The sequence below is a fragment of the Chaetomium tenue genome, assembly GCF_020726465.1.
Source record: "Chaetomium tenue strain MPI-SDFR-AT-0079 chromosome Unknown F5144scaffold_6, whole genome shotgun sequence".
Classification (NCBI taxonomy): domain Eukaryota; kingdom Fungi; phylum Ascomycota; class Sordariomycetes; order Sordariales; family Chaetomiaceae; genus Chaetomium; species Chaetomium tenue.
The window spans coordinates 572,608-590,999 of NW_027117334.1; the positions used below are offsets into that span (position 1 = coordinate 572,608).

The 18,392-nt window shown below is 57.4% G+C and overlaps 9 protein-coding genes and 1 non-coding gene across 10 annotated transcripts; 4 read left to right on the top strand and 6 right to left on the bottom strand.

The window, feature by feature from the left end:
* Positions 1 to 137: 137 nt before the first annotated feature.
* On the bottom strand, positions 138 to 1,850 carry F5144DRAFT_581197 (glycosyltransferase family 15 protein). The gene has a single exon (XM_066789419.1). The coding sequence runs from the start codon at positions 1,754 to 1,756 to the stop codon at positions 365 to 367; it is 1,392 nt and encodes a 463-aa protein (XP_066639422.1). The 5' UTR covers positions 1,757 to 1,850; the 3' UTR covers positions 138 to 364.
* Positions 1,851 to 1,936: 86 nt separating this feature from the next.
* F5144DRAFT_581198 (uncharacterized protein) lies at positions 1,937 to 2,551 on the bottom strand. Its single transcript, XM_066789420.1, has one exon. The coding sequence runs from the start codon at positions 2,387 to 2,389 to the stop codon at positions 2,054 to 2,056; it is 336 nt and encodes a 111-aa protein (XP_066639423.1). The 5' UTR covers positions 2,390 to 2,551; the 3' UTR covers positions 1,937 to 2,053.
* Positions 2,552 to 3,963, bottom strand: F5144DRAFT_581199 (uncharacterized protein). Its single transcript, XM_066789421.1, has one exon. The coding sequence runs from the start codon at positions 3,641 to 3,643 to the stop codon at positions 2,768 to 2,770; it is 876 nt and encodes a 291-aa protein (XP_066639424.1). The 5' UTR covers positions 3,644 to 3,963; the 3' UTR covers positions 2,552 to 2,767.
* Positions 3,964 to 4,280: 317 nt separating this feature from the next.
* On the bottom strand, positions 4,281 to 6,092 carry F5144DRAFT_614638 (uncharacterized protein). The gene has a single exon (XM_066791775.1). The coding sequence runs from the start codon at positions 5,792 to 5,794 to the stop codon at positions 4,595 to 4,597; it is 1,200 nt and encodes a 399-aa protein (XP_066639425.1). The 5' UTR covers positions 5,795 to 6,092; the 3' UTR covers positions 4,281 to 4,594.
* A 532-nt stretch (positions 6,093 to 6,624) lies between these two features.
* F5144DRAFT_595001 (uncharacterized protein) lies at positions 6,625 to 7,334 on the top strand (the record flags this gene model as incomplete). Its single annotated transcript, XM_066790649.1, has 3 exons — positions 6,625 to 6,635; positions 6,707 to 7,093; positions 7,166 to 7,334. 3 exons carry the CDS (start codon positions 6,625 to 6,627, stop codon positions 7,332 to 7,334), a joined length of 567 nt encoding a protein of 188 aa, XP_066639426.1.
* A 985-nt stretch (positions 7,335 to 8,319) lies between these two features.
* F5144DRAFT_t147 lies at positions 8,320 to 8,415 on the top strand. Its single transcript has one exon. It is a non-coding gene; the product is annotated as a tRNA-Asp (tRNA).
* Positions 8,416 to 8,710: 295 nt separating this feature from the next.
* Positions 8,711 to 10,275, top strand: F5144DRAFT_614640 (inosine/uridine-preferring nucleoside hydrolase; the record flags this gene model as incomplete). The annotated part of the gene is made up of 4 exons (XM_066791776.1): positions 8,711 to 8,934; positions 8,999 to 9,353; positions 9,472 to 9,882; positions 10,039 to 10,275. The coding sequence occupies exons 1-4, from the start codon at positions 8,789 to 8,791 to the stop codon at positions 10,273 to 10,275; spliced, it is 1,149 nt and encodes a 382-aa protein (XP_066639427.1). The 5' UTR covers positions 8,711 to 8,788.
* On the bottom strand, positions 10,263 to 11,597 carry F5144DRAFT_517109 (CHAP domain-containing protein). The gene is made up of 2 exons (XM_066786634.1): positions 10,865 to 11,597; positions 10,263 to 10,803 (listed from the first exon to the last, which is right to left on the bottom strand). Exons 1-2 carry the CDS (start codon positions 11,250 to 11,252, stop codon positions 10,487 to 10,489), a joined length of 705 nt encoding a protein of 234 aa, XP_066639428.1. The 5' UTR covers positions 11,253 to 11,597; the 3' UTR covers positions 10,263 to 10,486.
* Positions 11,598 to 13,628: 2,031 nt separating this feature from the next.
* F5144DRAFT_336411 (lysozyme-like domain-containing protein) lies at positions 13,629 to 14,742 on the top strand. The gene is made up of 3 exons (XM_066784180.1): positions 13,629 to 14,083; positions 14,146 to 14,276; positions 14,363 to 14,742. Exons 1-3 carry the CDS (start codon positions 13,732 to 13,734, stop codon positions 14,654 to 14,656), a joined length of 777 nt encoding a protein of 258 aa, XP_066639429.1. The 5' UTR covers positions 13,629 to 13,731; the 3' UTR covers positions 14,657 to 14,742.
* A 325-nt stretch (positions 14,743 to 15,067) lies between these two features.
* On the bottom strand, positions 15,068 to 18,358 carry F5144DRAFT_581216 (uncharacterized protein). The gene is made up of 9 exons (XM_066789422.1): positions 17,855 to 18,358; positions 17,474 to 17,798; positions 16,949 to 17,414; positions 16,716 to 16,891; positions 16,546 to 16,659; positions 16,352 to 16,494; positions 16,240 to 16,291; positions 15,636 to 16,186; positions 15,068 to 15,528 (listed from the first exon to the last, which is right to left on the bottom strand). The coding sequence occupies exons 1-9, from the start codon at positions 17,946 to 17,948 to the stop codon at positions 15,212 to 15,214; spliced, it is 2,238 nt and encodes a 745-aa protein (XP_066639430.1). The 5' UTR covers positions 17,949 to 18,358; the 3' UTR covers positions 15,068 to 15,211.
* Positions 18,359 to 18,392: the final 34 nt, after the last annotated feature.

Sequence of the window (18,392 nt, forward strand, 5' to 3'; positions counted from 1 at the left end):
GAGTTGCTTGGTCCTCGGCCATGTAATCTGAAAGAAGTGGGGTGAAAGACCGTCAGACGGAGTTAACGGTTAGAGTGTGATTGGCGGTTGCTCCCGCGTTGTCGAGTTGGGGGCCAAAGGGACAGACCAGGGGTTGCTTGCCAGACAAGAGTGTCACAGGGTTTGATATGAATCTGGGCTTTGGGGCGGAGCTTACGACAGCTCCCAGGGATTGAAAGCCATGGGAGGCCAGGACAGTCATACGCCATCAAAGTAGGAAGGGTATCCTGATTCTTTGTATCCTATACCGCGGCTCTGCCTTCATATAGTCATACATCATCCCTCATCCATTCCAGTCCTCTGCCCGTAATGTGCCCCCGTATATTCACAGCCCAATCCCGCCCGCCCCCCCTTGCGGCACCCCAATCGCATACTGATACCTCCCCCTCCACCGATCCCACCAACTCACCCTCTCCGCAGCAGCCGGCCTCCCCATCCTCTCCAAACAAATCGCCCTATTATTCCTCCTTCTCCGATCCGGACACCGACACCGACAGCCCACATCCCCCTCCCTCTCCTCCGACCAAGCCTGCTCCCTCCCCCCCTCCGCCAACGCCTCATTCCCCGGCAGCTGACCCTCCCCCGGCGCATTCCCGGGGCACTGAAAGAACGGGTCATGGTGATACCCCAAATCCGAAAAATGGTGCAACTGCCCCGGCTCCAGCAGCAAATGCGCGGCCAGCGAGTGCACGGGGGCGTCGCCCCAGCGCTCGTGGTAGAAGCCACCGCGGGCATCCAGGTGGCGGAAGAGGGCCTGGTAGGCGTCGCCGCGGAAGAAGTCGAGCGACGCAATCTCGAAGTTGCTCCAGTAGTGGCAGAGGTTCCAGCGGTCGCCGCGCGTGGTGGTGTGCGCGGCGCCGAGGAGCCCGGCCAGTTTGCGGAGGGGGTAGGGTTGGAGGTACCAAGGGAGGGGGAGGTGCAGCATGGCGTTCCAGGTGGGGGATTTGGGGATGTTGTGGGCGCGGCGGAAGGCGTCGACGTTGCGGAAGAGGGTGGGGCAGGTGTTGGGCTCTTCCCAGAGCGCGATGGTGAAGCCGTAGATTTTGTTGTGGCGCGCCATGGCGGCGAAGGGGTCGTAGGTGATGGCGCACGTGTAGCGCACGCCGGGCTCGAGCCGCCAGTACCATTTGAAGGGGGCCAGGGCGGGTTGGGTGTAGAAGGCGCCGGAGTAGAAGCGGCACATGTGGTGGTAGGACTCCTTGCCGCCGTTCCAGACGCCCGAGGCTCCCTGGCGGGCCATGGACTGGCGGGCGGTGGTGGGGTCGATGTTGTCTGGGAAGGACCAGTCCGCGGCGGGGATGGTTTCGAAGATGGCTTTGCCGCTGACCGAGGCGTTGAGCTGGCGGATGAATTCCGGGTCCCAGGGCTCGTTGTTGAGGAAGACGATTGGGTAGTTGAACCACTGGTTGAACTGGGCCTCGATGTTGCGGATGGTCTCGCGGGCTTCCTGTAGCTCGGAGTTGCGGGCGAGCATGACGAGGACGGCGCTCTCGCGGGGTTGCGCCGCGGCGACGCGCGGGTCCTGACATTGTCTGGCGAAGGGGGCGTCCAGGTCCTCGGCGGGGGCGGGGATGTTGTGCATGGAAATGTGCAGCAGAGCTTCTAGAAAGCATAATATGAGCACCAACGCGGTGGCCCTGAGGAGGAGACGATAACGGCGCGCTAGGCGTCGAGCCCGCCGGGAGACGGCAACGACCAGCGTTGACAGGGCCATCATTTTAGCGGCATGTGAGAGGGTGGAGGTTGGAGGTTGTGAGATTGAAACACTGAGACTAAAAGTTGGGGAACCCCTGAAGAAACCGTTGTAGCTGTGGAACCTGGAAACGTGGGGGGCTGGGGGGTTGTGTGATGCTAAATAAATTTACGTGTCAGACAGGGTCACAGTGACACAGCCTCACTTCACAGGGCTCAGGGTTTGGTTGTTCAGGGGGGGATGAGACTTGGCTGCTGACGTGACGCGGCTGACGACGTCTTGCCTCTCGTTCACCACAACATGACTCCAGCAGCTCTCTCTTCATCGAATCTTACTCCGACCTTTTCCCTCCGGCGGCAAATCGTCCAACCCCAACCTCTGGAGCCAACCCTCAGACAGCTTCGCCCTGAGCTGCTCAGCAGCCTCTTCGGTACGGGGCCGCATGGTCTGGTACTCCACCGTCATGCGCGCATGAGCCTCCCGCAACATCTCGAGCGTCTCCTCCAGCTCCGGAAACGTCACCACGCTCACCACCACCACCTCCCTCTCCCCATCCCACCTCAGCCCCCACCACGCCGACCGATCCTCGTGCAGCACGCGCGCCCGCTCGCGCAGGTCATTCTGCAGCGCACACACCCGCAGCATCCGCACGGCCATGCCCGCCAGGATGCGGTGCTGGAGCGCCAGGGAGGCGAGCAGGGTGTCGAGGGTATCGAGGGCGCGGTCGAGGGTGCGCGCGCGGCGCACGAGGCCGTCCCGGCCGTAGGAGGTGGCGGCGACGGCGGCGGCGCGCTCGGCCAGGGAGAAGCCGCTCCGCTCGGCGACGACGTCGTGCACGCGCGCCCGCACCTGGCGCGCCTTGGCCGCGAAGGCTGTTAGGAAGAGCTCGGCGTCGCAGAGCGCGTCGTGCAGGCTGTGCAGGCAGCTGGCGCTGCCGCAGCCGGTGCGTGCGCCCCAGGAGGCCCAGTAAGGCACGCGGCTGAGGAGGACCGACTCGTCTGAGGGGTGGGAGGGGCAGCGGGCTGAGGCGACGACTTACAGCATCTGATGGGAAAAACAGAGCAGGTTGATGTCGGCTTCCAGGCCGGTAAGGTCAGATGTGGTCGCCCGGTGAGGCTTTATCCGGGTGAAGAAGGCCTTGGTCTGGTATGCCTGCACCGTCGCGTTCTTGGACACAGGTAAGCTGGCCAGGAGTCCGGGGAGAGTTTGGTGGGCTGGGTGCTGGCGTCTTGCGTGGCGGAGGAGTTGGGTAGGCGATGGAGGCTGAGACCAGCCGAGTGTTGGAGCTGAGGGGCTGCTGCCAAGCTCCTTGCCCGGCTCCTGCTTTCGCCAATTTCTTTCCGTGTATATCATGTGTAGTCGGAGGAATTGCAGCCACGCGTGAGCGGTGAGTGGCCACACCTCGGCCCAGGCATACAACTCCCCCCAAATGTCTTTCGCACTCGCCAGAGCGATCAGCACTAGGCTTGGCCCCGGTCTGCGTGAGATAAGCACCGGCTTTTCGGGATCGGTAAGGGACTTCAGGTCGTCTCTGAACGCGCGGTAGTCGCTGTGGTTGCGCCCCAAGCCGAGGTCCAATAGGTCGGTAGTAGCACGAACGAGCACCGGCCAGAGCTTCTCGAGTAAGTCCAATGTGAGTGTAGCGTTGGTCATATCAACGACAAACGGCTCATCCTCGGCCTTGACGAGCCCTGGTTTTGTTAGTGGCCCGTTGTGGTCGTTCTTGTCATATCCTACTTTCACGTGTACCCGAGGGAGAAAGGACGCCATATTCACCCGAGCTAGGCCGGGTGTGTCGAGCCGGAGAGTGATGTTGGAGGTGCGGCGGGGGAAGCGGATGTCGAAGCACGCATTGGTGTACACTTCGGCCATGGCCACGACGTCGGCCATCGGGAACGGGACAGCGACCATCTCGAGGTCCTCCGGATGCAAGTTTGATATGGGAATGTTGACGCGTGAATCCCCGGCCCAGCTTCCCTCGTTGACGCTGCCCTCGTAATAAGACCCCAGGAAGAACCAGGCGCAGATGCCGATGGCCACACTGGCGAGGGCGAGGGCAAGATAGTGAAACGCCACCGGGTGTTTCCAGGACTCTCTCGCTCTCCTTTTCTCTTGGCCCCCGCCAAATCGTAATGTTTCCCTGGATGCAGCTTGGCGAGCACTGTGAGAGTGACGGGTGTGGCCGGGTTCATGCTGTTGGGTCGGCGCCGTCTCGACGCTTTCAAGGTGCCGGCCGCGGCTACCCTCGTCCTGTGTGAGATTTTCTGGGGTGTTGGTGGTTCCGTCTTCGTGGTCGATGCCGCCATTCTCACGTGGCTTAGGTTCAAAACGACTGGCCCGGCGGCGCGGCCGGTCCGATTCGGAGGAAAGCATGGCCACCGTCGGGGTTGGCAACCAACAAGGCAAGACGGGAATGCGTGCAAATGCTGGAGCACAGTGGCCTAGATATCGATTTAATACAACCACAGGAAGAGTCGGCAGCACAAGTTGGGCGTACTATTCATTCCGTCAACTCGTGTAGAAAAGGGAGACGAGAGGCATGCGACGGCGCGCCCGGGGACAAAGGGGGTGGTCACAACTCAGCCTCTCAGGGGTTATGCGCGAAAACTGAACACTCCCATCACCCGTCGCCGGATGGAGTAATTTAGTGGCGCCAAACAGAACAAAACAACCAAAGACAGTTGCCCGTTTTCGGAACGCCGCTGCAACCAGGCGGGGACTCTCACTAGACAACGACGAACGAGTACGTGTACGAAGTAGGAGCCTTAGGTACATGTAGGTAAACAGGAACATAAGGGCTGGACCCAGTAGGAACATGTAGCACAACCACTCGCGGATCAAACCCATGCTGCCGCGCAGCTATTACTCCATCTCTAAAGACTGGGGATACAGCTTCTCGCGTGCGCGCCTCCAATCTTCGACCCAACTCAAAATCACTCTCAGGCGCTGCTCCATATCCCGCACCCAGATTCTCTCCTTCTCTGCTTTGTAAGACAGCTCAAGAAGCTTATTGATGGTGTTCGAAAACGCCAGGGTGAGCATGCTAGCCGCCCCCTGTGCTGCGTGGAGGTCTCGGACAAACGAAGCCAACTCCGCCCTGTCGTCAGACTCGCGGTACGGCAACCCGTTCAACCTCTTGATGGCCTTCTCGAGAAACGCGTCTGGCCCGCGGTAACGGTCCGCCTCCTGGTTATACTGTCCGGACTTTGGCACGGCCATATTAAGGAGCTGCGACTGAAGTTGGACATATTTGTTGGCCTGTGCGAGGAAGTGGTCGTGCGCCACCTGATTTTGCTTTATGACGTGGAATAGCGACCCAACCATGCTCTGGCAGGTCTTGCGGTGCTCCGCCAGCTGAGATTCGATGCTGGGGCCTCCTCCCGTCCTCCAGATGGCTGTGAAGACGGTTGTGAAGCGTTGTGAGTGATCGGGTTGATGCGCCTTCTCGTGACTCTTGTCGGTCACCTCACCGAGCCTATCGATAACCATGTCGGCAAGTTGGGCTACACGGGAGATGCTCCAGTTTTCGTGCCGCAACTCCCTGTAGAAGTCACTGATGATGACTGTGCTGACTTTGTTGGAACCCCGTGCAACGGCCGGCCAGTCTACCCGGAAAACATCCGCACCCCTCAGACCGCCTAGCCCTAGATCCCCAAAGGCCTGCGTGGCGAGTGAGGCGACACAACGCGCGGATGCCGAAGCAGCCACCAACGAGGCCAGTTGTGTTGAGAGAAACGCGCCGCAGGCCGCCACCCCCGTAGGCGGTCCGGACGCAACCCGCGTCGGTATGGCGAAGGCGTCAAAACGCTTCGACGGCTGACTCCAAAGCCAGTTCTTGCTCCCCGTGACATCCATCAGGACGCCCCACAAGACGGTAAGAAACCAGCCAATGCCTAGATAGATAACCAGAAGGCAGGTGAGGAAGGTGACGGCGGTCGAGGGGGTCATGGAGCGAACGAAGACCCAAAGCTTCCGGGGGCCGCCCCAAACGATGCGGAACCCTTGGAGAATGCCGGCCAACGCAGTATCGGGATCTGCTTCTTGCTCCCGGTCCTCATCCATGTCTGTTGGTTTTGATGTCGTGTTGACGGCGAGGGGGCGGTGTGGGGGGTCGGCAAATTGTACCGAAAGCTTGGGATCAGTCTGGTGTGTTGGCAACGAGGGCGGGATAGGCGGGGGTGTTGGTAGGGAGGGCGATTTGTCGCGACAAGAAGCCAGAACACCTCAGAGGGAAACCAGAGAATCTAGTTATTAGAAGCAAATGGTCCCAAGGCAAAAAGGCTTCTGGTTCTCCTAAGCACACATTCACGTCTTTAACGGACAGTTCAAGCTGAGGCAAACGTAAATACTGCCAAAAAGCTATCCAAAGCACCAAGACAAAGAGTTCGTATCGTAGCCGTCACCATTACCACTTCCGGCACATTCCAGACCGCCTGGTGGGGCTCGACAAAGAACCCAGGAGCCACCCCAAGGTGCAGGGCTCATCACACATCGGAAGCGAGTATGAGACAAAGACCATTAGGAGGCGGTGGGAGAAGTTGAAGGGTGGATTGGAAGCAGTCTCTGCCATCTGACAAATGGATGGTGTCCCTCAAACGGTACGCATCTGTCTTTGCCCACAGCTCCCGCGTTATCGTTCACTTTGTGCTGCTCCCCTTTCTTGGCTGCTCCCCTTTCTTGGCTGCTCCCCTTTCTTGGCTGCTCCCCTTTCTTGGCTGCTCCCCTTTCTTGGTGTTGTGATCGCAACAGCCAACGTTGTAAAGGTATCTCGCTACCAACCAACTACTCCAAGCTACAAACGATCCTACTCAAAAATACCACCGAGTCATCGTCAAGCCATTGCGACGTGGTTGCATCCTCAAGGGGCTCCCAGTGCGTCCCCGGATCCCGTCATGTTTGCTCTGTGAGTCTAATCGCTTTTTGGTTCGGGTGGCCTTATGCTTTTGTCATTTCACTGCTAACCCTCGCCCAAAGGCGACTTTCCGGAACCGGGGTCCTCGTGGCCGTAGCAATGGGGCTTTATGCAATCTACATCGGTAGTTTGCTCCTCAACTACGGGAAGCCCGGGATCCCTCACGAGCGATACAACGAAACGACCAAGGAGTTACAGACCACTTGCAACGCCCACGGCTATTTACAGCTGCTAGTGGAATACCCAAGCGATCCAATCACGGTATTCGAGATGCTCCGTTTGGACCCGAACGATCGACCCTTTTTTCCGATCGAGAACTCGGGGCGGGCGCGGGCCGTGTGGTATCAGGAAGTGAAAGACATGGTGGAGCAGCGCTACATGAAGCTGATGGAGATTACTGAGTCCGCGAGGCACCGGATCGACGCTCGCGGCGACGGCGACGAGGACAAGTGATTCCAGACTGCCATCACCATGTGTGCCGAAGTACTGGCTAAGGACAAACTGCGGCAGTTCTACCTGAGAGCCTTTCTGCCCATGCTGACGGCCACCATCCGGGGAAAGGACCGCGCGTGCATGTGGCCGCTCGCCCAGGAGTTTCTTCGTAAGCACTGCGAGGCCACCTGGGCCAAGACGGGTCTGGCGGCTCTGTTGCAAAACAAGGTCCTCATCCCCAACGAGCACTGCCGTTGATGCCTGGCGCTGGTGCTACTCGGAGCTGGGTTTGACTTCGAGGTTCTTGGGCAATGGTTGGGGCGGGAACCAACGTAGCGTGGGGTTGCTTGGATTAGGGGTGGATGGACCCTGGATTGGATCGGGAGTAGGCTAGCACACGCCGTATGGAGGTCATGTCACCATTGTTACTTACACAATAGGTAGTCAACTTGCACGTGGAAGCATTGCCGGCGCCCTTCAGGTCGAGTTCCACATCCGCCAAGCACACTGGTACCCTGTAACAAGGTCAGCCCTCGGAGGCCTTGGGCGGTTCGGGTTCATACCCACGTAGTAGCGCTGCCATATGTATAGGGGGGGGGGGGGGGGGGTGCCCTTGTCGGTGTTGCTCGGGGAGGTCAAGGAGGAGGAATGTTTAGTCGCAGTTCCACCCTTCCGCCGAGACAGCCTACCTCCCCCTTGGAGAACTCTAGCCGGGGCTGTTAAATTCCAGTCCCTGTTTTCCGCGTCCCAGACCTCTACTACGCCGCCACACCGCCCAACAAAGAAGACGCGGCCTTCTGTTGGGTGGATGAAGGATATGTCTTTGCGTCTCCTCTGTTCAGGGGGTGGTGATTCGGCTGACACGGGGTTGTAACTTGGCAAGCCTGTTGCCTCGAGCACCGAGGGCTCCCAGATATTACAGCACTGGTCCCGGACATAAAGGGCCGGTCCCGGACGTCAAAGAACTGGCCATTGTCGGAGGAAATGACCGGATGGGACAGCCTAGGACTTAGGCCTTTGGATGCGGTACAACGATTGCAGAGTCTCGAAGGCAAAGATGTGGATACTGCCAACTTCGTCCCCTGCTGCGAGGATCCAGCCGTAAGATGGCAAAGAAACCGATTACGGGAATCGGCTAGAAGAGCACCTCATGCGTTCAATGGATGATGTGCGCCACAAGGGACTTCATATGCTGGTGGTTCCGGCCGCTCCTCCAAGCTACAGTGGATGCCAACATCCATAATCTTCCGTAGTATAGTGGTCAGTATGTGAGCTTGTCATCAGACTCCACCAAGTCGTGACATCGCTCGAGACCCGGGTTCAATTCCCGGCGGGAGAGATCACCACTCTTTTTGTCAAATCTTTAACCCGGACAGTAACTTTTGCATCTATGAACAAGCAATGTTGGCTCCATTGCAATTTGCAAACCCCGAGGTCGTGCTAACAACGCAAGACCAGATATGAGCGGAACAATCTGATTGACAGTTTCTTTTCTCAGCTTCAGTCGAGTTCACTAACAGGATCCCAGCGTTGGGCAACATTACAAAACGCAACTGCCCAAACTACGATATGGCATAATACAAGATGGATTTTGTGGAGGGGTTTCCAGGGGAATTTATAACAGTGTGTAAGTGTCAGACCATCACGTGTGGAACAGCTCATTCGCTATTTCAAGCCGCGACTTGCCCAATCATCACACTCAATTCGACTTCATGCCATTCCCCCATTCTTTTTATTCTTTTTTATCTTCCGCCAACATGAAACGCCTCGCCATTCTTTACCTCTCATTCATCGGCAGTTTGGCCCTTGCCGCCAAAAAGAACCTTATTATTGACACGGATCTCTTCAGCGACGTCGAGTAGGTGATCCTCCCTTAGTCCCTTTGTCCCTTCCATCTCGCTCACCGCTTTCCGCTTCCCCAGTGACGCCGGCGCCCTCCTCCTCGCAGCTACAGCCCCAGACGTAAACCTCTTAGCCGTCAATGTCAATTACCCATCCTCGTACTCCGCCCTCGCTGCATCGGCCATCTTGGCCCACTACGGCAAACCCGATGTTCCTATTGGCATCCCGCGTCCCCTGAGCAACACCACCTTCTTCGACAGCTGGTATTTCACGCTAGGCGAGTATGCTAGCAAGGTAGCGTACCACTTCTCCGGTGGCAGTCTCCGATGGGGCCATGCCGAGGATGCCTGGGACCCGGTGGAGCTGTACCGCAAGGTTCTGTCCGAGGCGGAGGACAACAGCGTGACAATCCTGTCAATCGGCTTTCTGGATAACGTACGTCCCCCCTCATTTCCCAACCCCCCCAATCTTCCCACCACACGGCCAGCCCGGCTCAATTCCCGAATCACCACCCACCCAAACCCACAAACTAACCCCCCCTCCTCCCCCCCAGCTATCCGCCCTCCTCAACTCCCCCCCCGACACCCACTCCCCCCTCCCAGGCCGCGCCCTCACCACCCTCAAACTCGCCGAGCTCATCATCATGGGCGGCGGCTACCCCTCCGGCCACAACTGGAATTTCTGGGGCTCGCCGTCGGGACCCGCCGCGGCAGCGCACGTCATCAACACGTGGGGCGACGACGACAACCACCACCACCACCACCACCACAACCACAACAGCAGCCAGAGAGGACCCCCCGTGAGGATGACGTTCCTCGGCTCGGATGTTGGTTCGCACGTCCGAGCCGGTGGGCGGCTTGTGGCGGAGGGCCCGGTCGCGGATCCGGTGCGCATGGCGTATCGCTGGTATGGGTATGAGGTGCCGGCGAGGGCGGCGTGGGATCCGTTGGCGGTGGTGTATGCGGTGCGGGGGTTGGGTGGCGATGGTGAAGGAGGGGGGTTGTTTCGGGTGGGGGATGGTGGGTGTGAGGGGGGGTGTGGGTTTAATTGGGTTGATGGGAGGGATGGGGGGAATCGGTGGGTTTGTGAGCGGGATGGGGTGGATGGGGTGGATGGGGAGGACGGGCGGGACGGGCGGGACGAGTTGGAGGGTGCGGATGTTGGCCGGGGCCCACGTCGGAAGTGCGCGAAGAATCAGCGGTTTTTGAGATTGGCGGTTGCGAACGAGACGGCGGCGGCCGAGGTCGATCGGCTGTTTCTGGAGGAGGCGTGGTCAGCGGCTGGGGGTGATAAGAAAGTTCAGGGGGATGGGGTTCGCGGGTCAGCGGCATTGCAAAGCGGCCATGAGGAACTGTGATAAGGGTTGCAAATGAAATGCATCTAATGCTGTCTACCCCAGATTATGTACTCCTCAAAGGATCAAGAAGTAATAAACATCGCACAAAAACCACACCAAATCCACCAACTGAATCTATACACAGGAACTTGAATATAAACACCGCCAAACCCCCTACCACCACAACTCGCTCACCCCCATCCCCAGTAACCGGCCGACAATCACGTCAAGCTTATTTCTTGAGGTGGATGTAGTTGAAGGTACCCTTGGAAACGGTGCGCTTGCCATAGCCCTCGCGCTTGGCCCAGTTGTACTCCTCGATGGTGACCTGGTTGCCGCTGACGGCGGTAACCCAGGCGACGTGGCCGTAGCTGCCGGCGTTGGACTGGGCGATGGCGCCAGGCTTGGGGGTGCTGTTGACGGTGACGCCGGTGCGCTTGGCGGCGTCGTCCCAGGTGTTGGCGTTGCCCCAGTTGGTGCCCTTGTACTGGTTGTGGAACTTGATGCCGAGGCGCTTGTTGATGCGCCACGCGACGAAGGAAGTGCACTCTGATAGGGGGTTAGTGCAAAGTAAAACAAAACAAAGAGGTTAGAGTTGGGAGGAACTCACGGCACTTATAGTAGTTCCAGGGGTCGACACCGCCGCAGCTGGACTTGTACGGGTAGTCGTTGGTGACGGGGCCGGGGACGCTGCCGCCACCACCGCCGCCGCTGGAGCCGCACTTGGTGGTCACGTAGCCGTTGGTACCGGTCTTGACGTAGTAGTCGGCGACGTAGCAGCCATCCTGGGTCTTATCCCAGATGTTGTTGCCGTTGACGGAAGTGCCAGAGGTCTGGCAGCTGATCTTCACATCGGCACCCTTGCTGTACGACTTCTTGACGGCGTAGCTGGTGCCCGGGCCGGAGCGGCAGTTGACAACGCTGCCGGTAATGGGGTAGGCGGCAGTGACCGTGAAGGCCACAGCCTCGAAAAGAGCGGCGAAGAGAGCGAGCTTCATGGTGACTGAATGGATGTCGAAATGACTGAAAAGGAGACCGAAGGGAATTAAAGGTTGGAGACTGAAGTGAAGGTGGGAAGTGTGTGGGTGATGGTGAATTGAAGTCGATCACTCGGGGATTTGGCCGCTCCTTTATACCAACTGTGCGTTGATTCTTCTCGAGAACGAAAGTTTGTCGTCGGCCTCAAAGTCCAGTTTCCCAAGATGCTGCGCCCGGACACAGGCAAAGATTGACACGGCCTATTCCCGGGGTGTGATGTTGAAAGTAAGACGGGCTAACACGGAGCCCTTCCGTTATTTGCGGAATCTGCGGACGGGAAATTGCAGCTGGGCCCCCTTCATGCCAAGGCACTACCACAGCTGCAAGATTCGCCTGTCAGGAACAAAAAGCGGGTGTGGCCGCCCTACGTGACCCCCCCCCTGCTGCCAGCCCCAGCTAGTGTAACGCTGAGGGCTGATTGACCCGCACTCTGTCACTTATTTTAGCTGGCATGCTTGACTTGAAGGCCAAGCCTCAATCAGTTGACAAGAAGGGTGGGCCAGGCCAGTCTTCAGCCCTTACGCTCCACTGGCATGACAGTGACAACTCTCCGACTCAGATCTCTTCTTACATGTCTTACTGAGGTAGCCGTATCTTCCATGTTTTGATTCTGGACCAAGATACCGAGGCAGGCCGAGATCCATACTTAGCACAACAAGGATGAAGGGAACGATCTCATGCAAAACACAATCGGACGATCTGGTTGACTTATCGGGCATCCGGAAGCAAAGATCTTCGATGGCTTCTGCTCTCTAGATGCCTGGTGACCACCTGCCTCGGCCAGTCAAGTCGAGGAATTCCAACTTTCCAAGTTGATCCCAACTGCAGGCCCTTGAGATCAACAAATCCCGAGAATCACCGACAGATCAGAGGTTACAACGACATGCAAGCAGACAAAAGACCTCATGCGTGTCTCTGTCGTCGGTGAACCTTTGTATTAGACAGCTTCCGTTTCTAGTCCAAAACACATCAAGCGAGACTCAATAGTTCGGCTAACCGGCCAAGCGGTTGTGGTGAAAAAGTAACCAACCGAGAAGGTGTTGAGAAACAATCAGCCGAGAAGTTGAGCCCCTGAGGGTGATTGCTCTCGGAAGGCTCGGTTGTCTGTTGATACCCGGTCGACTTACCGTTGCGGCCCATCAGTGTTGACTTGGGCTTGGGGCACTCACCTGTTCCCCATCTGATAATTCCAGTCCTGGTCGGACCTTTCAACACCAATGTTCGTCAGCAATGGCGGGTGCGGACGCCAAGGATTCAATAGATCCCACGATGGCTTCATACTTTTCTCGGAGTTGAAGTGAAAGATGCGCCGTGCTCACTATCTCGATATTCCCGTGCCGCGGCGGCGTGGTCGAGCTGAGCACCTTGGTAACCAACGGTTACATTGGGCCGCTCCTCGCATGATCCGGTCACTAGCGAATAAACCCCCCGGGTTTAACCACGTCCGAGGGCAACGAGCAAGATGACTTCGCTTGAGATGCCGTCTCCAAACCCTCAACAAATTCAAACATGCTGGTGGACCGAGATACCCGCCTGATGACCATGCGTTTTTGGTGTTCACGAATGCACGCCTGTCCGGATCTGATGCAAGAAACGAGATTCAGGGTAGCATCAGTCCGCCGTTCTGTTGTGTGGGGGATAGGGGGGGCCCGGTGTCTGGTTCCGGAAGGAGGAAATCTGGTGCAACGCTGATGACCCGTCTGATTCGCCAAAATAGATCTATTTCAAGTCTTCTGTCCCCACTCTCCTGACGATTTTCACCCGTTTGGGCAACCAGCCTGCACAATCGCTGCCAGTGCCGGCCGCAGCACGCACCACCCTCCAATCTCTCGAGCCCTGGTTCGTCAAGGGGTTCAGATCCAAGCACCACCCAAGCACCACCCAAGCACCACTCCCAGAAACAGAACCTCCCTTGTTGAGAAACTGCTTGGAACTTCGCTCTTGTCCGTCAAAGTGTCTTGGGCCGAGGCACCCCACAAAAAGAATCGATCAACATTCCAAGTCCCACCCAGGATGCAACTCTAAGCTGCCTTACAGCGAGTAAGACGCCCCACTACCGGCATCAGAAATGGATCGTCCCGAGTCTTGTCCCCAGAAACCAGCACTGACCAAGGATTGCGCGCGTTGTCGACCCCTGAACCGTGTCGGTTGCAGTGGATGGAGACAGCAGACCTCCAAGAATAACATCGCGAGTCTCTACACAGTACACTAGGTAGGTAAGACGGCCTCCCATAGTGCCGAAGGGTCCAACACCGACGATCACGACGCAGACAATTTGTATATAGAGGTCGGGTCGTCGACGAGAAGATCCAGACCAACAACTCACTCTCACTCATCACCAACACTTCTACAACATCCTCTTCCATTCTCACTAGGCAATTCTAATAAGCCAACTTCTACTTCACTCCTTGAAATCAACATCTTTCTTCAACCATCAAAATGAAGTTCTTCGTCTTCGCCACTCTCGCCGCCTCGGCCATTGCCTACCCCATCACTGGCAGCGTTGTCAACTGCCGCTCCGGCCCGGGCACCAGCTACGCCGTTAAGAAGTCCTACAACAAGGGCGCCGACGTCAAGATCAGCTGCCAGACCACTGGTACCTCTGTGAACGGCAACAGCATCTGGGATAAGACTCAGGATGGCTGCTACGTTGCCGACTACTATGTCAAGACCGGCACCAACGGCTATGTCACCGGGAAGTGCGGTGGCAGCTCGACCTGCACTGCGCCCAAGTCCAACTCGGCCACTGTCGACCTGATCGGCAAGGCTGAGGGCTTCCGTGCCAACGTTTGTATGTGGACATCTTTGGGCTCTTTACTTCTTCCGAGCAAAATAACTAACTCCCCAACCCAGACACCGACCCCGCGGGCTACCCCACCGTCGGCTACGGCCATCTCTGCACCAAGGCCAAGTGCGCCGAGGTCAAGTACAAGATCCCGCTGTCCACCACCGACGGCAAGAAGCTGCTGGCCGATGACATGAAGGTATGTGCTTTCACCCCCACAACCCCCCTAAAAACCACCACCACCCACCAAAACACCCCCCACTAACCACCCTCCCCCCCTCACAGAAATTCGAAAAGTGCATCACGGCCATGCTCAACAGCAAGGCCAAGCTCAACCTCAACCAGTACGGCGCGCTGGTCAGCTGGTCGTTCAACGTCGGGTGCGGCGCCGCCCAGGGCTCGCAGCTCGTCAAGCGCCTCAACAACGGCGAGAACGTCATCACCGTCCTCAGCAACGAGCTCCCCAAGTGGGTCAACGCCGGCGGCAAGAAGCTGCCCGGCCTCGTCACCCGCCGCAACAACGAGATCGCCCTGGCTAAGAAGTCCGGCTCGGCCGCTGCGCTGCCGGTTAAGTGCTAAGTGCGCGAATGGGGATGGTGGATATGGGGGTGGGATGGGGATGATAATGTTATGATGGGCGCTGGAGGGGTTTCTGCTGGGGTGGGCGGTTGGTTGGGGAGGGGGGTTGGTGGATGGCGAGGAACACTTCTTTGTTCGCTTCTGTATAAAGCTTTTTGGGTCGGTGTGTATAGAAGGGGTTTTATTTGGCTTTTGCTTTTGCGTTCAGTACACAACCCGAATTTACGCTCTTAAACCGGGACTCCTTATCATCACTTCGGAGTGAAACAATCCTTAAAAAAAGAGAGCCGAGAACCCTAACCCCTTGACCAGCAGTCCCCTCCAACCAACTCCATCCCCTCACCCAGCAGCCGCCCTCAAGTCTGCCAAGTACAACTCCCGCAAAGCCGTAAAGTCTTCCACAAACCGTATCCGCTCTGTAAGTAAACCCGTCAGCCCAAGGTCAGTGAGTTAGTTACCTACCCAAACGAAGCAAGCAAAAGCCTATCCCTAGGAAAAAAAAAAAAAAAAAAAGAAAGAAAGAAAGAAAAAGGGGAAAAGAAACAGCCACTCCCACTAACCCTCAACCCCCCCAAACCCCACCGCCACCTTATTCACCCTCGGCACCTCCACCATCATCCCCCCCGCCTCCCTCCTCCTTTCCCGCCCCAATGCCTGATACCGCCCCGCCGCCGCCAGATTCCACGTCCCGACTGTCTTGCGCGCCGTGACGCCCGACGCGCCGCCGCAAGCTCGCAGCACCACCTTTTTGCAGCGCTGTTGCTGCTGTTGCTCTGGTGCGGCGGCTGCCAGGCCCGTGCTGCTGCGGTGGTGGAGCGTGGCTTCTTGCTGGCAGTCGCAGAGGGTGGGGTCGATGCGGATGTATTGGTTGACTGGGTGGGTGGGTGGTTAGTAGGGATGGGTGAGGGTTGGGTGAGGGTTAAGTGGGGAGGTTCAGGGGTGTTTGGAGGTGGCGTGTTTGGACTTTGGGGAGGCTTACTGTCGATCACTAACAAGGAGGGCCCTGACCCCCTGGCCGCCCTTGTGGTGTCCTCCGCCGGGAGAAAGATGGTTAGCCGCGCAGGGTCTGGCTGGTCGAGGATGTAGCCCATGTTTCCGTGCCTGTCGACTTGGATTAGGTTTGTTGGGCGCTCGAAGATCCCGCCTAGTGAGGAGTTGGAGGAGCGGGACGTGGATGAGGTGATGGTGGAGGCACGTGCTAGCGAAGGGGCGCTTTGACGCCGTTGGCCTTGAGTCGGCTGCTGGTCGGGGAGGACGCTCCTAGCCGACGAGCTTCGGGTGCGCCGGGGCGTTAGGCTGAGCCGCGAAAAAGATCCGAGAGAGCCTAGGACAGGTGCATAAGGGGAGACGGTACGTGGTTCAGTGGTCCGGCGGGCTGCTGATGGGTGCTCCGGCTCTCGGAATTCCTCTGGTAGTTGAAACCCTGCCGAGCGTCGGGACGATGACCAGAGCTGAACTCGGCCTGTATCACTCCTTCGCTCACCTCCAAGCACCCGACCTGCATGCTGTCGTGTTACGACTGTATTGGGGCTTGGGTAACAAGTTAGCGGCCGTGATCTAAGTAGGAAGCGGGTGAAACTGACTAGTCGTCAACCACCTTGTACCCTGTCATGGATTCTTGGAATTCGAAGGCATCTACCTCCAATGTTAGCTGGTGGGTATCATTGGGGCTGCCTGGGATATGCTGCTCGATACCTTCCTCGCTCTGGAATGCCAACCTAAACCCGCCCTCACCGCGACTATTGGTTGTGCTCAAGGTGACTGAGTAAGGCCCGCCGTTTGGGCGGACGGCTTCAATGGACGGGGCTAGATGTACGAATCTCAAGTCTACATCGTGTCTGGAACAGTTAGCCATACTAGCTATTATACGACGTCCGTTAGTAACTCACACTCGGTCTGCACGCCCAGGGCCGCTTGTTATGATGGTGAGATGCTCCTGGTTGCCCTTTTCTCGGTATATCTCTAGTAACTGCTCGGGTGTCGCGTTCGTACCCCGCAGGCGACTCATAGATTTCCCACTTTAGCGATGCCAATCTGGGATGATGGTTGATTCACTTACCAGACTGCTACTCTCTCTCCACGCCTCGGGTTGTCGTCTTCTTCTTGTAGAGGCCTCCGCACCTCGTGTTCTTGCCAAGCGTTACTGTCTCGCCTGATGGTTTCCAACAGCAGGTTCGAAGAAGGCGGGCCGCCGTCTGCTGATTGGGCCAACTGGGCGTGAGCTTGGACAATTTGCTGGTTCATTTAGTAAAATGGCATTTTAATCGTGGTCTTCGGACTTGTGAGATTTACCTTCTCTAGCTTAGTGAAGAATCGACGTGCCGTCATACCTAGCCGAGGGAGATCTTGCTCCAGCTGAGCAACCGTTAACGTGCTGGAAGCCGCTTGATACTCGTCGCTAGCTTTCGTGGCTTGCAAAAGCCAATAAGCTCTGTAAATATTCGCCCATTGGAATGCTGGATCTGGCTGTGCTGATTGCTGCCGCACATGCCACTCCGTCGCCCTATCCAAGTAAAAGACGACCTCATCTACCCCCTGACACATCGGGATGTTGGTCGGCCCACCACACCTTGCCGCCATAGTTGACTCAAGAAATTCCTCCAGTTCTCGGGGGACGGAGAGGCGTTGTGGGGGTTTAGTTTCAGCTGGCGGAGGCTCGCCGAGAACTCTCGACATCCGGGACTCGATCACATCTAGCCGATCGAGGATCAGGGTGGTCAAGCTCAGCATAAGTTCGGTCTGGCCATCTCTTGATTCGCTGTCATTTGAGTCAGCATATTATTCGTCGGAGGATAGTTTGGGTCGTGGCATACATACATCTCAAGTGATTGCAGCGCCAGGGATAACTTTAAGTGAAGCACCGCAATGCGGTCCCGGAGCATAGTAACCTCATCCCTGACCAACATGAACCATTGGATGTTGAATAACGGGCCTTGGTGAGTACCATGGCGTGCTTGGCTCTCAAGCAGGCGTCGACAAGCTTCTAGGGTCTCTCTGAAATTGTCGAAGATTGGGCTTAGCTGGCCTCTAGGAGCTAGCCGAGCCCCTGTTCTAGCTCGGTTGATTTCAATGGTGAGCTGGAGACTCTCTAGCTGCTTTGTGAGGCCCTCGACATCCTGTTTGAAATCGCGGTATTGCTGGTCTAAAATCACCAGGTCAGTAGATATCGTCACGGCCGGATGCTGGGGACTGTCCTACGCGCATCATGGACGTTGCTCCAGCCAATGTTAATCACCTGGTACGCAAGTTGAAGGGCCCCGTGTATTTCTCCGGGTTCAAAGGGGAGGAACATCGTTTAATTTGTTTGCGGCGGCTCACCCGCAGCAGTAAACCGACACTTAGAGGGGCCGCCTCGGCCGCACTAGAGGTGAGACCCAATGCTTGCTGAGGCGCGGTCAAGCAAGGCTTGAGACAAACATGACGGTGACTGTGATGGTGAAGATGAGAAGATGTTGGGTGGAGCGAGGAGACGGCCATTCAACGGCCACATTTCAGTGAAAGAACATGGGGCTGGCGTTTACCCCTGCCCATAATTGCACAGCCCGCCGACAGCGCGAATCTTAAGGGATTTGCTTGATGGTGTGGAACGTGACCTGTGGCTCAAAACGTGTTAGTCACCCCCCTCCGGCTGGAAATGTGAGGCAGAATCCAAGGCGGGACTTTCATGATTGGTGAGGATAACGTGGTGGCTTGAGAACAAACCGTCAGTTGATTGGGACTGCATGTGAGACTTGCA

Coding starts and splice junctions, on each gene's coding strand:
- F5144DRAFT_581197 (XM_066789419.1), bottom strand. CDS start 1,756: ATGATGGCCCTGTCAACGCTGGTCGTTGCCGTCTCCCGGCGGGCTCGA.
- F5144DRAFT_581198 (XM_066789420.1), bottom strand. CDS start 2,389: ATGGCCGTGCGGATGCTGCGGGTGTGTGCGCTGCAGAATGACCTGCGC.
- F5144DRAFT_581199 (XM_066789421.1), bottom strand. CDS start 3,643: ATGGTCGCTGTCCCGTTCCCGATGGCCGACGTCGTGGCCATGGCCGAA.
- F5144DRAFT_614638 (XM_066791775.1), bottom strand. CDS start 5,794: ATGGATGAGGACCGGGAGCAAGAAGCAGATCCCGATACTGCGTTGGCC.
- F5144DRAFT_517109 (XM_066786634.1), bottom strand. CDS start 11,252: ATGAAGCTCGCTCTCTTCGCCGCTCTTTTCGAGGCTGTGGCCTTCACG. Junction 10,804..10,864: donor CTGGAACTACTATAAGTGCC/GTGAGTTCCTCC, acceptor ACCCCCTATCAG/AGTGCACTTCCTTCGTCGCG.
- F5144DRAFT_336411 (XM_066784180.1), top strand. CDS start 13,732: ATGAAGTTCTTCGTCTTCGCCACTCTCGCCGCCTCGGCCATTGCCTAC. Junction 14,084..14,145: donor GGGCTTCCGTGCCAACGTTT/GTATGTGGACAT, acceptor TCCCCAACCCAG/ACACCGACCCCGCGGGCTAC. Junction 14,277..14,362: donor TGCTGGCCGATGACATGAAG/GTATGTGCTTTC, acceptor CCCCCCTCACAG/AAATTCGAAAAGTGCATCAC.
- F5144DRAFT_581216 (XM_066789422.1), bottom strand. CDS start 17,948: ATGTTCCTCCCCTTTGAACCCGGAGAAATACACGGGGCCCTTCAACTT. Junction 17,415..17,473: donor GCGCTGCAATCACTTGAGAT/GTATGTATGCCA, acceptor CTCAAATGACAG/CGAATCAAGAGATGGCCAGA. Junction 16,495..16,545: donor CCTGGGCGTGCAGACCGAGT/GTGAGTTACTAA, acceptor TAACTGTTCCAG/ACACGATGTAGACTTGAGAT.